This window comes from Elephas maximus, chromosome 2 (genome assembly GCF_024166365.1).
Source record: "Elephas maximus indicus isolate mEleMax1 chromosome 2, mEleMax1 primary haplotype, whole genome shotgun sequence".
In the NCBI taxonomy this organism is placed as follows: domain Eukaryota; kingdom Metazoa; phylum Chordata; class Mammalia; order Proboscidea; family Elephantidae; genus Elephas; species Elephas maximus.
The window spans coordinates 223,102,842-223,122,950 of record NC_064820.1 but is presented as its reverse complement, the minus strand read 5'-3'; the positions used below and the strand labels follow the sequence as shown (position 1 = coordinate 223,122,950).

General features: G+C 41.8%; 1 protein-coding gene across 1 annotated transcript in view; it reads left to right on the top strand.

Annotated features, from left to right (window-relative positions):
* The window catches only part of DSCAM (DS cell adhesion molecule), a 1,038,663-nt gene that overhangs the window by 881,472 nt on the left and 137,082 nt on the right, over positions 1-20,109 (top strand). The window contains exons 17-20 of the mRNA XM_049874902.1: positions 404-644; positions 2,436-2,582; positions 11,127-11,282; positions 18,421-18,554. Coding sequence (XP_049730859.1) covers positions 404-644; positions 2,436-2,582; positions 11,127-11,282; positions 18,421-18,554 — 678 coding nt within the window. The remainder of the gene's footprint in view (positions 1-403; positions 645-2,435; positions 2,583-11,126; positions 11,283-18,420; positions 18,555-20,109) is intronic.

Genomic DNA, 20,109 nt, shown 5'->3' with positions numbered 1-20,109 from the left:
GCCAGGGCAGTGTCAGGGAGAGGCTGAGAGTACAGACTTTGGGCCAGGCTGCCTGAGGCTCAGATTCGCCTTCCATCACTTACACTCGTGTGACCTTGGCAGGTCACCGTGCCTCAGTGTCCTTGGATGTAAAATGTGGGTAACAGTACTGCTGTCTCATAGGGTTGTGGTGAGGATTGGATGCATAATTCAGGTAAAGCAAGAAAGAATGTCTGCAAACAGCAAGCACTATGCACATGTGAGTTTGCTAATACTATTACTATTTAATACTTACTATTTTTTTATTTTTAGTATTTGAATGTATTTCTGTTTCCCTAACAAGTCTAAACGTGGTGGGTGGGCATGATTTCATCCCTGTCATACCTCAAGTATTCTTTAGTGTATTCTTTTCTTTCCTGTTTAGGCTCCCAAGAAACATTTGCAAAATGGGATTATCCGTGGTTACCAAATAGGTTACAGAGAGTACAGCACCGGGGGCAACTTCCAGTTCAACATTATCAGTATTGACACCACTGGGGACAGTGAGATTTACACCCTGGACAACCTAAATAAGTTCACCCAGTATGGCCTGGTGGTGCAGGCCTGCAACCGGGCCGGAACGGGACCTTCTTCTCAGGAAATCATCACCACTACCCTCGAGGATGGTAGGTCTGGGGGACCACAGCTCATAGTATTCCTCCAGCACTGTTCCTGGTCAGCCTGCCAGGTCCTCTCATCATGGCTCCCTGCTGGCTTTGGCTTTGCAGTGACAAGGGCAATAGGGCCTACGGGGACTGGGGTCTCCAGTGGGAAATCTGCCCTAATTAACTCATGGGCCATATGACAGGCTGGGTCCGCCCACTTGACAGATCTCGATTGCGAAGCCAAAACCCATTCTTGTTTCAGAAGCTTCCTCATTTATTTCAAGAATCACAATCGGGCTTCTCCTGAGTGAAGTCAAGATTTTAGAATGTAGATCTGATTTTCTAAGAATTTCTACCAAATCAATGTTGAGAAGGGTTTCTTTCTTTCTTCTTCTCCTGTTTATTTTTTACTTTTTTTATTTTTAATGATTGCTTTATATTTTCAAGCATCCTGAGACCAGAGAAAACATGAATTATCAGACTTCCTTGAGCGAATCTTATAGTGATTGAGTGCCCCCTAGTGACCATACGGGATTAAATCACCCTTTTCTACGACATGCTGAAGATGAACTAAAGAGATTTAATTTCCAGTGGTTGGGTAGTATTTGCAAAAAGAGAGGGAACCCTGGTGTCTGGGGGCACAGTCTTTTAGGCGCAGAGATAAGACATGGCATTAACTGTGTTAATAAGTAGTAGTTTTTAAGGCAACAAGCTTACACTGTAATTACCTCTTGGGCAGTTAACCACTTGATCATAGGTTTGAGAAGGTAAATTATGACTTGTATCTACAATTTTGGAGCCCTGGTGGTGCTGTGGTTAGATGTTCGGCTGCTACCCAAAGGTCAGCAGTTCGAATCCACCAGCTGCTCCCTTGGAAATCCTATGGCCAGTTCTACCCTGTCCTATAGGGTCGATATGAGTTGGAATCGGCTCAGTGGCAATGGGTTTTGGTTTTTTTTGTTTGTTTGTTTTGTTTTGTTTTCATATCTACAATTTCTGATCATTGTTACAGAAAGAGAAGGCTTACATAACCAGAAACCTTAAGACTGGAATTTTCTTTTTCTCTTATGATCTTTGCAATAGTGGTTAAATGTGCCTTTTGGCTTCAGTGTTCATTTTTCATTGAGATGTATGCCTCAGTGAGCAGTTTATACCCTCTCCTGGCCACAGTGGTTAAGGTTTGCATGAACACACTATTAAAAATATGTCACATAGCCTTGTAAGTTGTCTCCTAGTCCACTGCTTCTCTTTCCTCTGATAAAACATTTTAGTCTTGAAAGGGAGGATGATGGGAAGGGGGCAGTGAATGGACTATAATTACATTTCTACTTTTTAGAAATTTTCAGTAGTTAGGCTGTTTATATGCCTGATATTACTAAATATGAAGAGGATGGACTGTATAAAGTAAATGTGCCTTAAAACAGTAACTTGCAAGAGTGATCGGAAAATAAACCAGACGAGTACTGGTCTTTTACTCATACAGTCAGATCAGAAGCATATTCAACTTCTTGAGTTTGGGACAACCTACTTGAAAGGAAAGCAGTAAAGTTGAAAAGAGTGACTGTGGAAGTCCATTAGGACCTGAGCAGAAACTCATATTTATTGAGCTAGTAAATATTTGTATAGGGAAGTGGCACTTGTTTTTTTGTTTGTTTGCTCGTTTGTTTTGTTTTGCTTTTCTTTTGTTTTGGGGATGGAATACAAATTTTGTATTGCTTGCATGTTGAAATATTAAACTACGTTGTGTATTCAGTATTGCTTTGTTAATAAAACTACCCGCAGTTATTACAGATTCTAATTATTTTATTTCAGTGCCCAGTTATCCCCCCGAAAATGTCCAAGCCATAGCAACATCACCAGAAAGCATATCAATATCCTGGTCCACACTTTCCAAAGAAGCCTTGAATGGAATTCTCCAGGGTTTCAGAGTCATATACTGGGCCAACCTTATGGACGGAGGTAAGAGGACTCAACTAGGGCTTTGCGTTTGCCCCCAAGGATACAAGTGGAATTTGCAGACGCCATTCCTACCATGGGACTCAGGATGTGGCTACCATGTCTTTCCCAATAAACACTACCCTCCTTTCCCCACACTATTTGGGTTTTGTCCCTCACCTGACATCTTAACTGATATGTTTGTTGTTGTTGTTGTTGTTAGCTGCCTTTGAGTCAGCCTCCGACTCATGGAGACCCATGTGTGTCATAGTAGAAGTGTGCTCCATAGGCTTTTCAGTGGCTGACTTTTCAGAAGATCATGAGGACTTTTTGCCAGTGCACCTCTGGGTGGACTTGAACCTCTGACCTCCCAGTTAGCAGAAAGCACATGAACTATTTGTACCATTCAGGGATAATGGATATATAGTGAAATACAAGCTGTTTAAAACATTATATGCCCTCAAAAAACAATTTGGGGCATAGGAGAGGGGTGGTACTTGGGAAGACTTGGACTAAATGTGTTTTCCTAATTGTGACGGTCTACCCATGTCAAGGCATCTCATCTAGGCCCTGCAGGCAGCGTGAAACCTCGATCTGTACCTACAAAGTTTTATGTGTTGTGAATTCTGAAAGATTGTTCTCTTCTACTTCCCAAAAAGAACTCAGCAGGGAAATTTCTTAAGTTCCTGTATTTGGAGGACAAGGCTAAGGGGTTCAGGACCAATACCAGAACTCCTTGGGAAAGAATTGTAGCATTCTTATGAGAAGCCATTAACTCTAGAATTCTCCATTTTTTATGCCTTCTTGTTATCCTCTTTCTCCTCCTTCTCCTTTTCTTCCTCCTCTTTGCTATTCTCCTCCTTCTCTTTATTGTTCTTGTTTCTTTGTTCTTGTTTTCTTTCAAGCTGTAGAACTAAATTCTCCCATTTGTTTGGGCCAGCCTTTGATAAGAGAATACCTGCTTAAATGTCAGCAAGACTGGGGCCAGAAGTTTCTTAAGGAAAATGCACTGTGGTCTTTTTGCTTTCAAGTTGTGAATGTTGGCTAAGCCCCCTCCTGGATCACAATAGAGCCACCCATGAGCAGCAGGAGGAGGTGCAGGAGGAGGCTAGGAAACCAAGAGCAGGGAAGGGTGCTGGTGGGGCCGACTTTGGGAGGCCTATTCTGCTAGGGGTTGCTATAGCAACAACAACAACAACTACATCAGTTAAAATTGTTGTTGTTATAGCAAGTCTGTGAATAAAGGAAGGAAGAAACATTTGCAAAAATACACGCAATTTGCTAAGTAAATACTGCTGTTAGAGTCTTAGCTATTCATGTCTGTAGCCAGACTTGCTTCTCAGACACAAGGACCAGATCTTCTTCTTGATGGGAGTGCAGTCCTTCACATGGTGCCCTGGGAAGCGTACTGTAAACATCCACCCACTCACTCTCCCAACAAGTCTGCTAACTGAGCAGCTGCTCTGTGCTAAGATCATACTGGACATCGAGGATGTGGGGTCTGCTCTGATGGACATTCTAGACTAGGGAGGGTGGGAGAATCTAATGCGTATATAAAACACAAATGTGGAATTAGGGCCACAACCCTTTGTGCAGCCCCACAGAGGGACAGATTGAGGTGGGTGATTATTTTACAACTTCACATCCTCCACCCCCCCCAAAATAAACAGGTTTTTAAAAAAACACAGATACATAGAGCAATAAAGGTTTGAAAAAGTTATCTACTTCGCTGATAAAATACCATGAGATATCGTTGCATATATTTGTTCTGGTTTCTGCTTCTTACCTTGAATAACCTGAAATTAAACTTCCTAACACACTCACCTAAGGGCAGTCTTACACTAAAAGAATTCCTTTTCATGTACATGTTAGAAATATTTCCAGACTCCAGAAGTGATTATTCACCAGTATCATCCATATTTTCACAAATCACTCACATTGGCGAATATTGCCTATTAGCATCCCCGTTCTGAGGTGGATGAGCTTTACATCTTCAAAGCTTTAAAGACCTGAATATTAAAAATCAAACTATTTTTTAAATAAAGATGCTTGAAAATGCATGTAGTTCTTAAAGATATTTTACTTAACGTGATTTGATTAATTAATCACACATTAAATAAAAGATTAAATTCTACACTTGGTTTCCCAAAGATAAGAAACTCTCAGGAACATAAACCTTCTTATGAACAGACACTCCCTACCTGTTACCTATGCAAGTCAACCTTTATGAATTAACAGGTAATTTCATGTGATTGCTGGATGCAAAAGGCCCCCATGAGTCTCCACAGGCAAAGCCTCAGGCTGTGTCCCCGAGGTTTGGTGGGTACAGGTTTCACATGATCCCAAGAGTAAAGGTGTAGCAACTGTGAAAAGAACTATTCCTGCTAAATCTTGAGAAAACATCTCACATGCACACAGACACACACACAGACAGACATATACGCTCATACAAGCAGGGAGAGACCAAGACTGTTACTACTCCCTCAATTAGCTGTGGCCCAAATACTTTCAGAAATATGTATCACAATACATTTTATAATTGTTAATGTGATCAGATACAGCGAAACTGGCTAATGTATTTTATAGGGCAGATTCAATTATATATATATATATATATATACACATAGGAGAAATTTCTGACTGTTTCGTCACAACCAGAAAGTTAAATTCTTTTGAAGACCCATCAGAAATGTGTCATCTGAAACTGTTAGAAAAATTGGGCATTTCGAAAGGTCACCATTTCCATCTGCATCTGAGGTGCTTCTCATGGCTTCTTTTTTTTTTTTTTCTTTCTCCGAGACAAAAAACGGTTGCTTCTAAAGAGAAGCAACATTTCGGTGTCAGCCAGCTGTATGACATGTGTATGGCCATGGTGAACACAGTCGGATTGCTCCCAAAAAGTTAATTCCCCCCACATTTTGTTTTCTGCCTTAAAGCCCTTCGAGAATGAGGTAAAGAATGAATAAGAACATAAAAATATTTTGTTTGAAAAGCTTGCTTTTTATAATCCAAAGAATATAACTTCAAAATTAATTTTATGTTTCCATTTCATTTAATTTTACTCAGGACCTCAAATGAACACTATTCTTTAGTTCCTGTGTTTTCTTAACCAGATTCTTAAGCCCGTAGATCCCTGTGTGGCACAAACAGTTTATATTCAGCTACTAACCTAAAAGTTAGTGGTTCAAACCCACCCGATGCCACCACAGAAGAAAGGCCTGGTGATCTGCTTGCATAAAGATTACAGCCAGGAACATCCTAGAGAGCACAGTTCTATGCTGGCATACACGGGGCCGCCATGAGTTGGGATCCACTCAGTGGCAACTGGTTTGGTGAAGTCGTGAAAGGCAGATGATGGAAATCGGTGTTGAAGCCATCAAAACAGAGCAAGAGCTAAAAGGACTGGCACAGGCAGCGTGCTACTTGTATCTGACTTTTTTCATCATTTTGTTTTGTGTGTCACCTATACATCCATATGCTTTGTATTTTCAACCAGCTATTTGCTAATCTGAAAATACCCTTCCGTCAGGGAAAATGAAATTTTTGTGTGGAAAGAGTGATTCTCTTACTCAAATAGTTTCAGATATTTTTACAATCATACTGATGGTTAATAATAAGCTAGCTCACCGATACTGCTACTACTACTCATTGCCTTCAAGTCAGTTCTGACTCATAGCGACCCTATAGGACCTAGAACTTCCCCATAGGGTTTCCAAGGAGTGGCTGGTAGATTCGAACAGCTGACCTTTTGGTTAGCAACCGAGCTCTTAACTCCTGTGCCACCAGGGCTCCAAGTTGTTAATATGGGCCCCAGAATGAGTAAACTGCCAATTTTTTTTTTTTTTAATTATATAGTACTTCTTTAGTGGAGTTAATTCTTTTAATTGGTGCTTTCCTGAAAAATATCAAGGTATGCCATATTGCCCTTCTCCCTCTCAACCACCTTCTTCCTCGTCACATATCTTATGAAAGGGCAGCATTGCCAATTGGCATTTTTACTCCTGCATTTTGATATTTGCTTGTACTTCCTTATGAGGTAGAGGCCCCTGGGCCCCTCTTAAAGATGGAAACACAGAGGCCCCAAGGGATCAAAACACTTAGTCAAGTTCTTAGTGGCAGACACCCCTGTATGCTCCCTCCTTTGTTGTATTTTCCCTCATTGTGTGTACCTGTGTGTGCTCGTGTGTGCAAACATGTACATGCCATATGTATGTACATGTACATTGTGCTCTGTCTGCATGTGTACACGTGTGTATACAATGTGTGAGTTTACACATGTATGCATATGTGTACATGTGTGTATGTGTGCACATGTGTGTGCATGTGTTGTGTGCGTGTCTGTGTACATAGGTCATCTTCAGCACAATGTAAAAGTTTCTAATTCTGAGAAGATCTTGATGAGTTCAGTATTTCAAGTCTTTCCATTAACAGTAGGATTTTTTTATCCTAACCCAACCGATTTGCATTAGATGTGTTAAGGAAAATGAAAATTATAATTGAATAATATAGTGGAAAGAGACCTAAACAATCAGAGGGGAAAATTTCTATCCCATCTGGGGCAGTGATGGTTTACGTTTTGAGTGGATGACAACCACGCCCACAAACATTTATCTCATTTTTATGAGCCATCTGCTCAGACTTCCAGAATATGTCCTCTCAAAGTCATCGCTCTGCTGGCCTCTCAAGTAATCACTAGACCAAGAGTGTCTTTTGGGGGTTACCCCCCTCACCCCGGCTTTCTTTGCCCAGCAAAGTGGTCTGTTGACTCAACTTACTCACGTTTTGCTTGAGATGGTCCCTTATGGATTGTTGTCTTAGTTATCTAGTGCTGCTATAACGGAATTACCACAAGTGAGGGACTTTAAGAAACAAATTTATTTTCTCACAGTTTAGGAGGCTAGAAGTGGAAATTCAGGGCACTAGCTTTAGGGAAAGACTGTATCTCTCTGTCAGCTCTGGAAGAAAGTCTTTGTGGCTCCTGAGCTTCTGCCCTGGATGATCTTCTTGTGGCTTGGCATTTCTCCTCTCCCATCTCTGCTTCTCTGCTTGTTTGCTTAACCTATTTTATACTCTGTCCTATAGGGTTGCAATGAGTCGGAATCGGCTCGACAGCAGTGGGTTTTTATTTATTTTTTTTTTGTACCTCAAAAGAGATTGAATCAAAACAAATCCCATACTAATCCTGTCTCATTAACGTAACAAAGACAACCCATTCCCAAATGGATTATAATCATAGGCACAGAGGTTAGGATTTATAACACATATTTGGGAGGGGAGGACACAATTCAACCCATAACGTTCCACCCTTTGGCCCCTCAAAATTCATGTCTTTGCCACATTCAAAACTCATTCACCCCATCACATCATTCCCAAAGTCTTAAATCAACTCCAAGTCCAAAATCTCATCTTCTGGATCATCTAAATCAAATATGGGTGAGACTTTAGGCATATTCCATCATAGAACAAATTTCTTCTTCACCTGTGAATCTGTGAAATCTAGAATACAAGCTGTTTCCAAAGTACAAGAGTGCAACAGCAAGGTAGACATCATTCTTTCTCTCTCCCCTTCAAACTAAACTGATGGGTTTTCTACAGCAGTAGTTGGTTAGATCCATCCGTCACAGGCTTAATCTCTTTAACAAAAGATTGTGTAGCCACATTCTTGGTGAAAATTCTAGGACACATATTCTTAGTTTCTACAATACAATTTTCCAAATCCTAAAGTTTTGTTTTCATTTTCAACAGTTCAGTTTTAAGTCCATCACTTTCCTCTCACATTTTACTATAAATGGCAAGAAACCACGCACCACCTTTAAGATCTTGCTTAGAAATTGCCTCAGTTAAATATCCAAGTTCATCACTTACAAGTTCTACCTTCCACCAAACATTTGAACATAATTCAGACAAGTTCTTTGCCGCTGTGTGAAACACACAGCCATTTCTCCACCGTCCAATCACTTGTTCACCATTTTCTTTTAAAGCCTCACCGGAAGCACATCTAACACCCACATTTCTAGCAACATTTTGTTGCTGGCGCCATATGTATTCTCTAAGATGATAGAGACTTTCTCTATAGCTCTCCTCATTTCCTTCTGATCTCTCACCAGAATCACCTTTGATGTCCATAATTCTACCAACAGTCTCTTCAAGGCAATCTAGGCTTTTGCTATTAAGCACCGTAAAACTCTTCTAGCCTCTACCTGTCACCAAATTCCAAAACCACTTCCACATTTTAGGTACCTTTTAGAGCAGCACCCCATTTTAGGTATCTGTTATAGCAGCACCCCACTCTGCAGGTACTAAATTCTGTCTTAAAAATTATCTAATGCTGCTATAACAGAAATACCACAAGTGGAAGGCTTTAACAAACAAATTTATTTTCTCACAGTTTAGGAGCCTAGAAGTCTGAATTCAGGGTGCTGGCTCCAGGGGAAGGCTTGCTTTCTCCGTCGGCTCTGGAGGAAAGTCCTTGTCTTGTCTGAGCTTCTGCTCCTGGGCAATCTTAATGTGGCTTGGCATTTCTCTTCCCTCATCTCTGCTTCTCTGCTTGGTTGTTTATCTCTTTTTTATTTCAAAAGAGATTGACTTAAGACACACCCTACACTAAACCTGTGTTACAAAGACAACCCATTCCCACATGAGATTATAACCACAGGCATAGAAGTTAGGATTTACAACATGTTTTGGGGAGACACAATTCACTCCATAACAACTGTGATAACAGGTCTTTGTGTCATGTTTGTGGTCCAGGACTGTGTGTATGACCCACATGTCCCTCATGGTGCCCCACTCTCCACTTGCCTCACAACCCTGTTTACACAGGCAATCCCTGGCCTTGGCTACCCCATGATTATTTTAAATTTGTTTTTCTGCTACTTACAGTTCAACTGTTACCCTTTTGGTGACAAACACACACACACACAGGACATTCTGGAATCATCCTAATCACAAAATGAGTGGCTGTTCATCTCTGAACTTGTGAGTTATATGCTAGACGGAGGAGGATAAAGAAAGACAAAGAGAAGAAAGAGAAAACCAAGCAGCCAGAAAGCCCATTTAGTCTGCCCAATATATTGGCTCTTCTCCAGTTCTCCATTTCAGCCTATTTTCAATTGTTTCACTGAGGGACAGCATGGCAAAGGGGCCTGGAGCATGGATTGTGGACTCGAGGCTTAAACATCTCGTTCTATGGCCCATGCTGTCAGCCACTCTGCTAGGCTCTATGACCTTGGGCAAGGGACTGAGCCTCTCTCTGCCTCAGTTTCCTCGTCCATATAATGTGGAAATGATAGGATCGTTGTGCTGGTTAAATAAGTTAATAGTTATGCTTAGAACAGTACTGGCACCTAAGTAAACATGCACAAGATATTAGCTGTTTTTTCAGTAAGGCACGAGAGAGAGACAGATGGTGCTGACTGCTTTCTAAATGTGTTCCAAAGTGGCTTTCACCAGAGGCAGCTCCTCAGCAAGGAATCCCTCCTGGAGCTCTGCCTCGCATCCCAGTTCTACCAGGAACGAGGCCCATGGTACCAAGCATTCCTGCAAACAGCACTTCCCCCAGCAATGAACAGTTTCTTGGACTTTCTCTCATCCCCTGACCCTTTCCCACAGGTGACTCATTTCAAAATCCAGGGGCCCAAGCACTCATGTAGATATTAATACCTTGTTTATAAGTTTTCTAAAATTGTCACATGTGATATGCCAAAGATAAGCGGTCATAATGTTCCATCTTTGAGTATTATTAGCTGATCCCACTCCATAACTTGAGGCGTTTTTAGATAACGCCAAGTTCCTGACACATCAGCCTGCCATTTCAGCAGTGACGCTGAGGGAGGTTCACTCCAGGTGAAGGGAGACGCTTGTCAAGCCACCTCGTCTTGGCCCAGATAATTGAGAAGAAGTTACGTACTTAAAAATACATGCATGCTAAAGTAGAGTTACTTTAAAGAAAAAAAGAAATTCAGCTTGCTAAGCTTCCTAATGAATAGTTAGCCAGTTGACTTGAGTGGATTCCGATTCGTGGTGACCCCACGTGTGCGGTGTAGACTGTAGTCCAGAGGGTTTTCAATGGCTGATTTTTCCAAAGTAGATCACCAGGCCTTTCTTGCGAGGTGACTGGGTGAACTTGAACCCCCAACTTTTTGGTTAGCGGCACAGTGAGTTAACGGTTTGCACCATTCAAGGACTCCAGTGAATAGTTAGAGAAGTGTATTTACAGACTGAGCAACACATGGTCCTAGGCTTCTTGGTGTTGGGATATGAGGGCTGTGCTTGACCAGCAACTGTTTGAGGTCCTTTCTGTGAGTTACCACAATGGCTCTGGCATTGGGTTTTTAACACTCGGAGATAATTGCCCTGTTTTTCAGACCGGTTTGCTGCTGGTGTCTTGTGGCGGTTTGGTGTGAATTACCTTCACCAAATCGCCCCATGGTGTTGATGTTACTCACTGACTGTGCCCAGTACCTTTGGGTAATTTCTGTGCATGACAGGTGGCTGGTTGCAGTGCAGGGAGAAGATGGGGCTGACCCCACGGTAACAGGATCGTGCTTTCTTATTCCTATTCTCTAGAGCTGGGCGAGATTAAAAACGTTACCACCACGCAGCCTTCCCTGGAGCTGGACGGGCTCGAAAAATACACCAACTACAGCATCCAGGTGTTGGCCTTCACCCGTGCCGGAGACGGGGTCCGAAGCGAACAGATCTTCACCAGGACCAAAGAGGATGGTGAGAAGGGGGGAGGAGTCGTGGGTGGAAAGTTCAGTTCCTGCTTCAAACACCAGGGGTCGCACGAGGCTCCTCCAAGAGACAGCATCCCTGGGCTGAAGGTGTTGCTGGAAAGGTCAGATCAGAGAGCTCACCTTTTTGCTCTTGACTTGGTTCCTGGCAAACCTCTATGCTGCCCTCCCAAAATATCCCAGCTAAATGGAAATTCAGATTGTCAGCTTCCTGGGTTGCCTTTGTTTTATTGTTTCTCTCTTCCTCTATAATTTTTCTTTTTTTCCTTCTTCTCCCTCTCCTCCTCCTCTTTCTCCCCTTTCTTTTTCTTTTTCATTGGCTGAGTATTATTTTAAACAAGAATGCTTTTTGTCCTAGAGCTGTAATACTCACCATACCTGTTTTGCATTATCCTCTTAGAATAATTTTAGTGGTCCTTTAGCTACTAGTATAAGCGCTGGTCATTTCTATCTTTCTTCTTGAAAATTATGCACTGGGTCCAAGTCCTATTGTCTGTACCAGTTGCATCACTTTAGAATAAGTCCTTAATTTGAGAGCTTCGTTTTTTTTACGTTATTCTCTTGAATAAATTCATGGTAAGCTAGTGAAATTTTACATTTTGGTTCTTGTTGTTCCAGGAAATTAATTCTTGCTGTTCTACACAATTTGGATTAGGTTATGTGACTATTGTCTAAACTTATAAAAAACCATATGGCAAATAGTTTTTGCGTCATTTTAAGGGAAACTCTTAGGGGTCTTATCCACACTTGTTGGAAGAACAGTTTGAAACTTAATAACTGTTATAGCAATTTAATTAAAAAAAAATTCAAACCCATTGCCATCAAGTTTATTCTGACTCATGGCAACCCTATAGAACAGAGTAGAACTGCCCCATGAGGGTTTCCAAGGAGCAGCTGGTAGATTCCAACTGCCAACCTTTTGGTTAGCAGGCAAGCTCTTAACCACTAAACCACCAGGGCTCCACCACCTTAATAAAGGAAGGAGCAATTGATGCCAAATTGATACTTGTGTGGAACCTTCTAGATCAGAGCACAGAATTATATGAGAGATGGAATAGAAACTGAGACATTAGAATACCCAAATGCTGTGCCTGATTTGATTCTGCAACTTATTTTGTTTTCTCCCCAGGATTCTGTTCCCTACTAAGCTGGGCGGGGTGAGTGGTATGGGAGAGCTGTTACCATTGCTCATGACCTCCCATATGTTGGCAGGTTTGATGTCTGTACAACCTCCTCTGTTGCAGAGAATATAAAATATGGTGCTGTTCCATGCCAGATCTGTCCCCTGGACACAAATCTAGTGACCTATCTCTGGAGGCCTGGAAAGGCTCTTCTCTTAGGCCTTTCTGTACCCTGAAAACCCTTCTATGACCTTCAGAGCATGCTTTCTTCCATCTCACTCTCTCCTCTCACTCAGAAAACCAGGCCCTGTTCCCCCGAGCAGTCACATCCACCCACCCTCACCCATTATTTCACCCTTTCTCCAGCCCTTCTTGTATTATAGCATCTGTACACTGAGTAATCATCATTAGCCTTGTTTTCAAGAGCACACAGGTAGTTCTACCTGCGAATGTGGAGGTGTCAGCCTGTTCTGCTAAACCAAATTGGATTATTTAGGGACAGCTGAGGTGAAAATGCAGTGCCATTAAGAAGTCATGAATTTATAGAGATATCTACAAAGTGAAGACAGTCATAATTTAGCCCCAAAATGTTAATATACAACAACCTTTGTTTAGATGGTGGCTCATTCACTTGCTGCCTTTGGAACTTTGGGTCCTTCCTTACCTAGCTTTCTCTAAACTGGACTCTCCTCATCTATAAAATGGCCTAACAATCCTACTCCCCAAAATTCATATATGAAGAGTAAAGTGATACTTTACAAATAACGGGATGCTTCCTGGCATTAAATATTTCTTTGATCTCCACTCCTTCAGGTTCAGGGCAAGTGGGGTGGGGCTGGAATATTCTGTTGCATTGCTAAGCAATAACACAAATGTCACTGGGATCATTCTTTAAGGAGCAAATGATTAGCAGCATAAACGTTGACATCTGCATTTTGCAGAAGAATGTACAGAAATCCAATAGGAAGGGAAAGCTTTCTGCAGCTCTACTTTGACTGGAAATTTTGGATCAATTTTTTAATTAATTCTCCAGTTTTAGAAATCAAAGAGTTCTGCCTCAAAACTTGACCCCAAGGCCTAATTTGTCAATCAGTTGTTCTGTGCTTTGTATCCAGTGCCAACAGAGTGCAGAGTGGTGATTGACTGCGAAAGACACTCTATTAGGCACTCCATTTACCCCAGGCAGGAGGTGAAGAATTCCACATGTGATAACGGTAGTGGGTTAATTAGTGGTACAGAACTGGGTGTCAATATTTATTTGGAATTCATCAGCATTTTCAAAAAGAAGTTGAGCAGAGACTGGGGAGAAGGAGAGAAAAACTAGTATAATAATGGGCTTATGTCCCAGATTCACATAAAAATTTTTCTAATTTAAACACAATGAAGAGGTGTGTCCAGCCCCTTCACAGCCTCGATATCTGATATAAGAGGTGTTTGAGCAGTTTATAGAACTGAGTACAATTTTGTGTTAGACTGGAAGAAAGGACAGGGGCTAATCATCACAGAAGAAACACATAATTAAATTAAGAGTATAGATCATCTTTATACTTCTATTATAAAATATTGTAATGTCAAAGTCTGGATTAGACTGACAGCTTAATTATGTAAAATTTGGATAGAATTCCAGTAAAATAATAATTGCCAATGTTTACTAAGTTCTTTCTCAGCAAGGCACTGTTTCAGGAGCAGGTTGAAGTTTCAGTGTTTATGATGTTCCTTTAAGTGAGGAAACATTTATACATTAGCAAACAGACATTCAGTTCATTCCTCTATACCCAGCACATTTCATAACCTGGCGTCCCTACCTGCTCAGTCTCAACCTGGAGCTATAAAGTGTGTTGTTATGTTGCTGATAACTTTAAATAAAAATGTCATCGTTAGTGAAAACAAGAAGTTGAATTTTTCGGGGATAATTTGCGATTGAAAGATTTGGTTAGAGAACAAGTCTTTTGTGCCTTAAGTAGTTTCTCAGGTTGTATCTAAGGATGCTTGGAGGTCCATGGACATACTTTTGGGTCCACAGACATAGTCTCAGGTTCTGGATGTTGTTTCAGGTCTATGGCTTCATCTCGGGTCCATGGGTATAGTCTCAGGTCCATGGGTACCATCTTATATCCACAGACACAGTCTCTGGTCCATGGACACAGTCTCAGGTCTGTGGACACAGTCTCAGGTCTGTGGGCAGAGTCTCAGGCCCATGGATACAGTCTCAGGTCCGTGGACACAGTGTCAGGTCCGTGGATACAGTCTCAGATCTATAGACACAGTGTCAGGTCCATGGCAACAGCCTCAGGTCCATGAATACAGTCTCAGGCCCGTGGACTCAGTGTCTGGTCTGTGGACACAGTGTCATGTCCATGGACACAGTGTTGGGCTGTGACACAGTGTCAGGCCCATGGATATAGTCTCTGGTCCGTGGACACAGTGTCAGGTCCGTGGCCACAGCCTCAGGTCCGTGGACGCAGTGTCAGGTCCGTGGACACATTGTCAGGTCCGTGGACTCAGTCTAAGGTCTGTGCACACAGTCTCAGGTCCATGGACACAGTGTCACGTCCATGGACACAGTGTCAGGTCCGCGGACATATTCCCAGGCCCATCAACACTGTTTCAGGTCCACGGGCATAGTCTTAGTTCTGTGGACATACTCTAAGTGTTTGTGAGAAATGCTTAAATTTCAGATCCTCCCCAGGATTGTTCATCTAATAAGAACTTGCATTCTGATTATTGCTGCAAAAACACGAAAGATTATTTGCTGATTTAGCGTTCTGTTTTTGAGCACAAGACGCATAACTCAGAATTCTAAAATACTTGTGAAATCCTAATACCATTTTAGTTAACAAGACTATCATCTGAGCAAAACCATAGGAAAAAGCGAACACACAAAGGCAAATGAAATATATTCATTTTCCAACAGTTGTTTTCATTCTGAAGGCAAAAGGTAGTTTCAGCCTTGATCCCTTTCTGCAAATGTGAATATCGTATATGTATAAATAAAAATATTTGTATTTAAGTTCAGATATTTCCTGAGTACATAACTAATGCACACACAACACTGTAAGGCGCTAGATGGGAAGAAGGCCAACAGGAATACTATGTGATCTTTGCTCCTCAAGAGTTGATGATCTCTTCGGGGGAGCATGTAAAACTAGAGCTAAGAGTGAGTGAAAAATAACAGGAACCAGGATAACTATGAATCCTCCAGCCACCCGAGTCTTGAGCCATATGTACTCTTGAAGGCATTAAGAATATATGCCTATGAGGGCTCAAGTGTCTGTGTAACCATACCTTAGTAGACCTTGAAGGCAATGGATTCTGTGTGTGTGTGAATGTCTGCACGTATGCATGTGTGTACATGTATATGGGTGCATGTGTGTGTGTGAATTGGTATAACCATCAGGATTCCCCTTTGATCAGATGTGATCCAGACAAGCTGATTGAAATCACTAAGCTTCAGTGTGACTAGACATACCTTAAACATTGCATTTTAACTTAAAACATATAAATGTATGTTCATTCTCTAATCATTTGATGTTGATCAAGGGTTATTTATTTATCTTTTGGGCTCACAGATGAGACTTTTACATCATCTCTTATTCCATAAATGATGTGCATCATGTATCTGCAATTTCCAGTTCAAATTTCTAGAAAGTGGGGTAAGACCGTATTGCTATTTGCCAACAATCTCTTTGCTAACAAAACTCAGGACTCCCCCTTGATTTTTGCCATTTGTCCCATTTTTCTCAGTGGTCTTGTCCAAACCTAACTGAACCTTTGTTTTGTTTTTCATTTACCTTCCTCATGAATTGTCACAGAAGCAGCTTTATTTTGTGCTCATGTTTCATTGGTTTACATAACTAATGAAATTACAGTACTGCAACGACAAGTACAATTGGCACAAACAGGCTGGAAACAAACATGGTGGCCTCCTGGTGAGCAGCCACTCAACTGGTTGTTGCTGAAGTGCTTGGGCTTCTAGAGAGAGGCTAGCCAGAACAGAACGTTCAGCATGGAGACAACAGCCTGGTGGTTTGCTTTACAGAATGAATGAAGACTGTTGGCTGATCAGGGGCGTTCATTAAGATAAAAATAGTTAAAGAGAGTATCCACTCCACCCTTGGTGTTCAGGAGGAGCCCTTGTGTTGCTGAGCCAGACTGTGGATGTCTGGACTGTTGTCTTCTTCTATAGGAAACACAAACGCCCTCCACGCCCAAGACAACTTTGTTCCATAGGGACTTATTAAGACAGGCTTTGTCACATATACTTACTCCCTTCACTAGACCTTCGGCTGTTAGCAAGACTTGATAAAAACTGAAACTAAGATTGTACAGTTTCAAATGGTGACTATGCCCAACCCAAGTTAGCTCTTACTAGAGTTGTTAGTTTTGTTATTCTAACTTCAAAGAATAAAGGTGACAATTATGTGACACATATTCAACTCAAAAAATATTTAATTAATATTTAATGAATGTCAAGTGGGTGGCTTTAAGGAACAGAGATTGATTTTTTTCACAGTTCTGAAGGCTAAAAGTCCAAATCAGGGTCTATACCAAATTGAGTCCTTCCTGGTTGGTAGCCCGGGATGTTTCTTGGTTCCTTAGTGATCTTCACTTGGATAGCATCTGTCCTTCCTTGTGTGTGTGAGTCTCTGTGTCTAATCTGCATTTTTATAACTCAGAAGTGATTTGATATGCCCTTCCCAGATATGATCTAATTAACATCACAAAGAAAACACTATTTCTAAACAGGAGTGAATACACAGGTATAGGAGCTAGGATTCCAACAGCAATCCTAATCTCATTTGAGTGGAGAGAGGCGCACAATTTTATCTATAACAATAAGCAATTATATTGTCGTTGGGGAAGTAAGAGACTCAAAGATTCCTCCAGGGGCTTACAAGGAACTTATATTGGTTTGGATTTTATGACTTCCATCAAGGTTGCAACTGTGCTCCACATGGACAATTAGACCAGTGAAGAACAGAGCGAGAGCCTTGTGGCTTCTCTCAGGTGCAGCTTTACTCTTTCCTCTTATTCTGTGCCCCACCCACTTCACCTCCATCCTCCTTCTTCCACCTGGACAGCAAAAGGATAAACATGGAGAGGGTGCATATTTTCTGTGTTCAATCTCACTCCCAAATTATGCTTGATATTGTTACTACTTCTTCCTGCCTTCTTAGATCACTTACAGAGGAGTTTGTCACATCTACGAACTGTGAACCTTTAACTCAAAAGTCCATTAAAAAAAAATTGCTATTGAGTCAATTCCAACTCATAGCGACCCTATAAGACAGAGTAGAACTGCCCCATAGGGTTTCCAGGGAGCAGCTGGTGGATGTGAACTGTCAACCTTTTGGTTAGCAGCCAAGCTCTTAACCACTGTGCCACCAGGGCTCACAAAAGTCCATACTCATTAAAAAATACTTCCAATCTTCTCCTGAGCCAAAGGAGGCACCATTACAAAGTGTTTGGGACAGAGGAAGGTCCCTGGTTTGCCCTCCTCTACTAATCTAAAGGTTGGCAATTCAAACCCACTAGAAAAAAGTAGAAGAAAGTCCCGGTGATCTGCTCCTGTAAAGACCGCAGTCAAGAAAACCCTACGGAACAGTTCTACTCTGTAACACATGGGGTCACCATGAATCAGAATCAACTCAAAGGTGACAAGTTTGGTTTGGGGCAGAGAACAGCTGTGCCTCTGATGATGAAGTTAGTTCTCCCTCATTCCTGTCTAACTCAGGAGGCAAGATATACAACCCCAACCTTCTCAAAGCCAAAAATCATAGCAGAAAAAAGAATGGCCCAGAAGTTAAATTCTTTAGAAGTCTAAGGCAGGAAATCACTGTGGACTGAATTGGATAGGGAAGGTTCCCAGGAAAACAGAGCCTTGAGGGGTCCTTGGAGTGCTGAGCACAGTGTGTGGCCCAGCTGGAGCAGGGCACCATGTTGGGAGGAGGAATCGGGGGGCCTGTGGAAGCACCGTTTTGGTGACTAAATGCTCTGTTCTTCCAGTTCCAGGTCCACCAGCAGGAGTCAAGGCAGCTGCGGCCTCAGCCTCCACAGTCTTTGTGTCCTGGCTTCCCCCTCTCAAGCTGAATGGCATCATCCGGAAGTACACCGTATTCTGCTCCCACCCTTATCCCACAGTAAGTTGGTAAATAACCAAGTGCCTTTCAAAAGTCTTCCAGAAACTAGCTGCGAGCCTTCATTTTAGACAGTTTTGTTCTTTTTGTTTTCCACATACTTGGGTCTTTCCAGTGGTTTTATTTTCCCCCTGTTGTCAACACATGCAAAGCAAAGCCCTCATTTACTGCTCGTTTGGACATACACATCTGAATCATGATAAGGGCCACAGTTGTCGAGAATTATTGTTTATTTGACAAGTTCCCACAAAACTGCCTTCAGGCTTATCAAAATCAAAACTCACAGGCCTTATTTGTGCCTTAATTGATAGCTGGTGGACAACACCTATTGATTTTGCTGTTGGACTCGTCATTAAATGCACTTCCCTCCCTCTCTCCCTCCCTCCTCCTGTTCTTACCTCCCACCTCCCTTCCCTGCTCCATCCCACACTGAGAAAGAGCAGCAGGCAGGGCCCTGCTGTGCCAGAAATGAGGGGATTTGATGAGGATCTATGACCCTTACAGAGTCCCTGGAAGGTGCAAACAGTTACATGCTCGACTATTAACCAAAATAGGTTAGCAGTTCAAACCCACCCAGAGGTGCCTAGGAAGAAAGATCTGGTGACCTGCTTCCAAAAGGTCACAGCCTTGAAGACCCTATGGAGCACAGTTCTACTCTGCGACACATGGGGCCACCATGAGTAGAAACCAACCCAATGGTAACTGGCAACTTGTATGACCCTTCCACATCCCTGAGTGGTACAAATAGTTAATGTACTCAGCTGCTAATCAAAAAGTTGGAGGTTCGAATCCACCCAGAGGTGCCTTGGAAGAAAGGCCTGGTGATCTACTTCTGAAAAATCAACCACTGAAAGCCCTATGGAGCACAATTCTATTCTGACGCACGGGGGGTTGCCTTGAGTTGGAGTCAACTCAATAGCAACTAGTCGGTGATGACCCTCACAATTACAATAGCTCAGTTTAATAGGAAGGAATTAAAAGTAGGGTACTTAAAATAATATTTCAAAGTAGTATTTTATCATTATTGCTACTGAATAATAAATGTCAAATTGTTTCTTAGTCCAGATTTTAAAAAAAATATATCAAAATGGAAATTTTATGGAGAAATAGAAAGAAAGTACAAAAGTAGCAATCACAATTTCTTAGGTCTAAAGGAGTCCTTGGGTGGTGCAAACAGTTAGGTGCTCATCTGCTAGCCGAAAGGTTGTCGATTTGAATCCACCCAGAGGCATGTATGGAGCCAGCTCTACTCTGCACATAGGGGGTCGCCATGAGTTGGAGTTGACTTGAGGGCAACTAACATCAACAACAATTTAAACACAAAAGAAAAGAAAAGAAAAAAAAACAAAGGCTTATAGGCATACTGAATTTCTTATGTCTTCATGGAAATTTTATATTTTCTGATGTAGTTACCACGTTGAATCCATCTTTTTATCGCCCAGCTTCTGGCATAGAGATTGACACGTCTGGACATTCAGTAAGTGTTTGTGGAATGAATACACTGACTAATTTATTAATCAATCTTACCATGAAAGTGATCCATTTTCCCAAGTCCAGA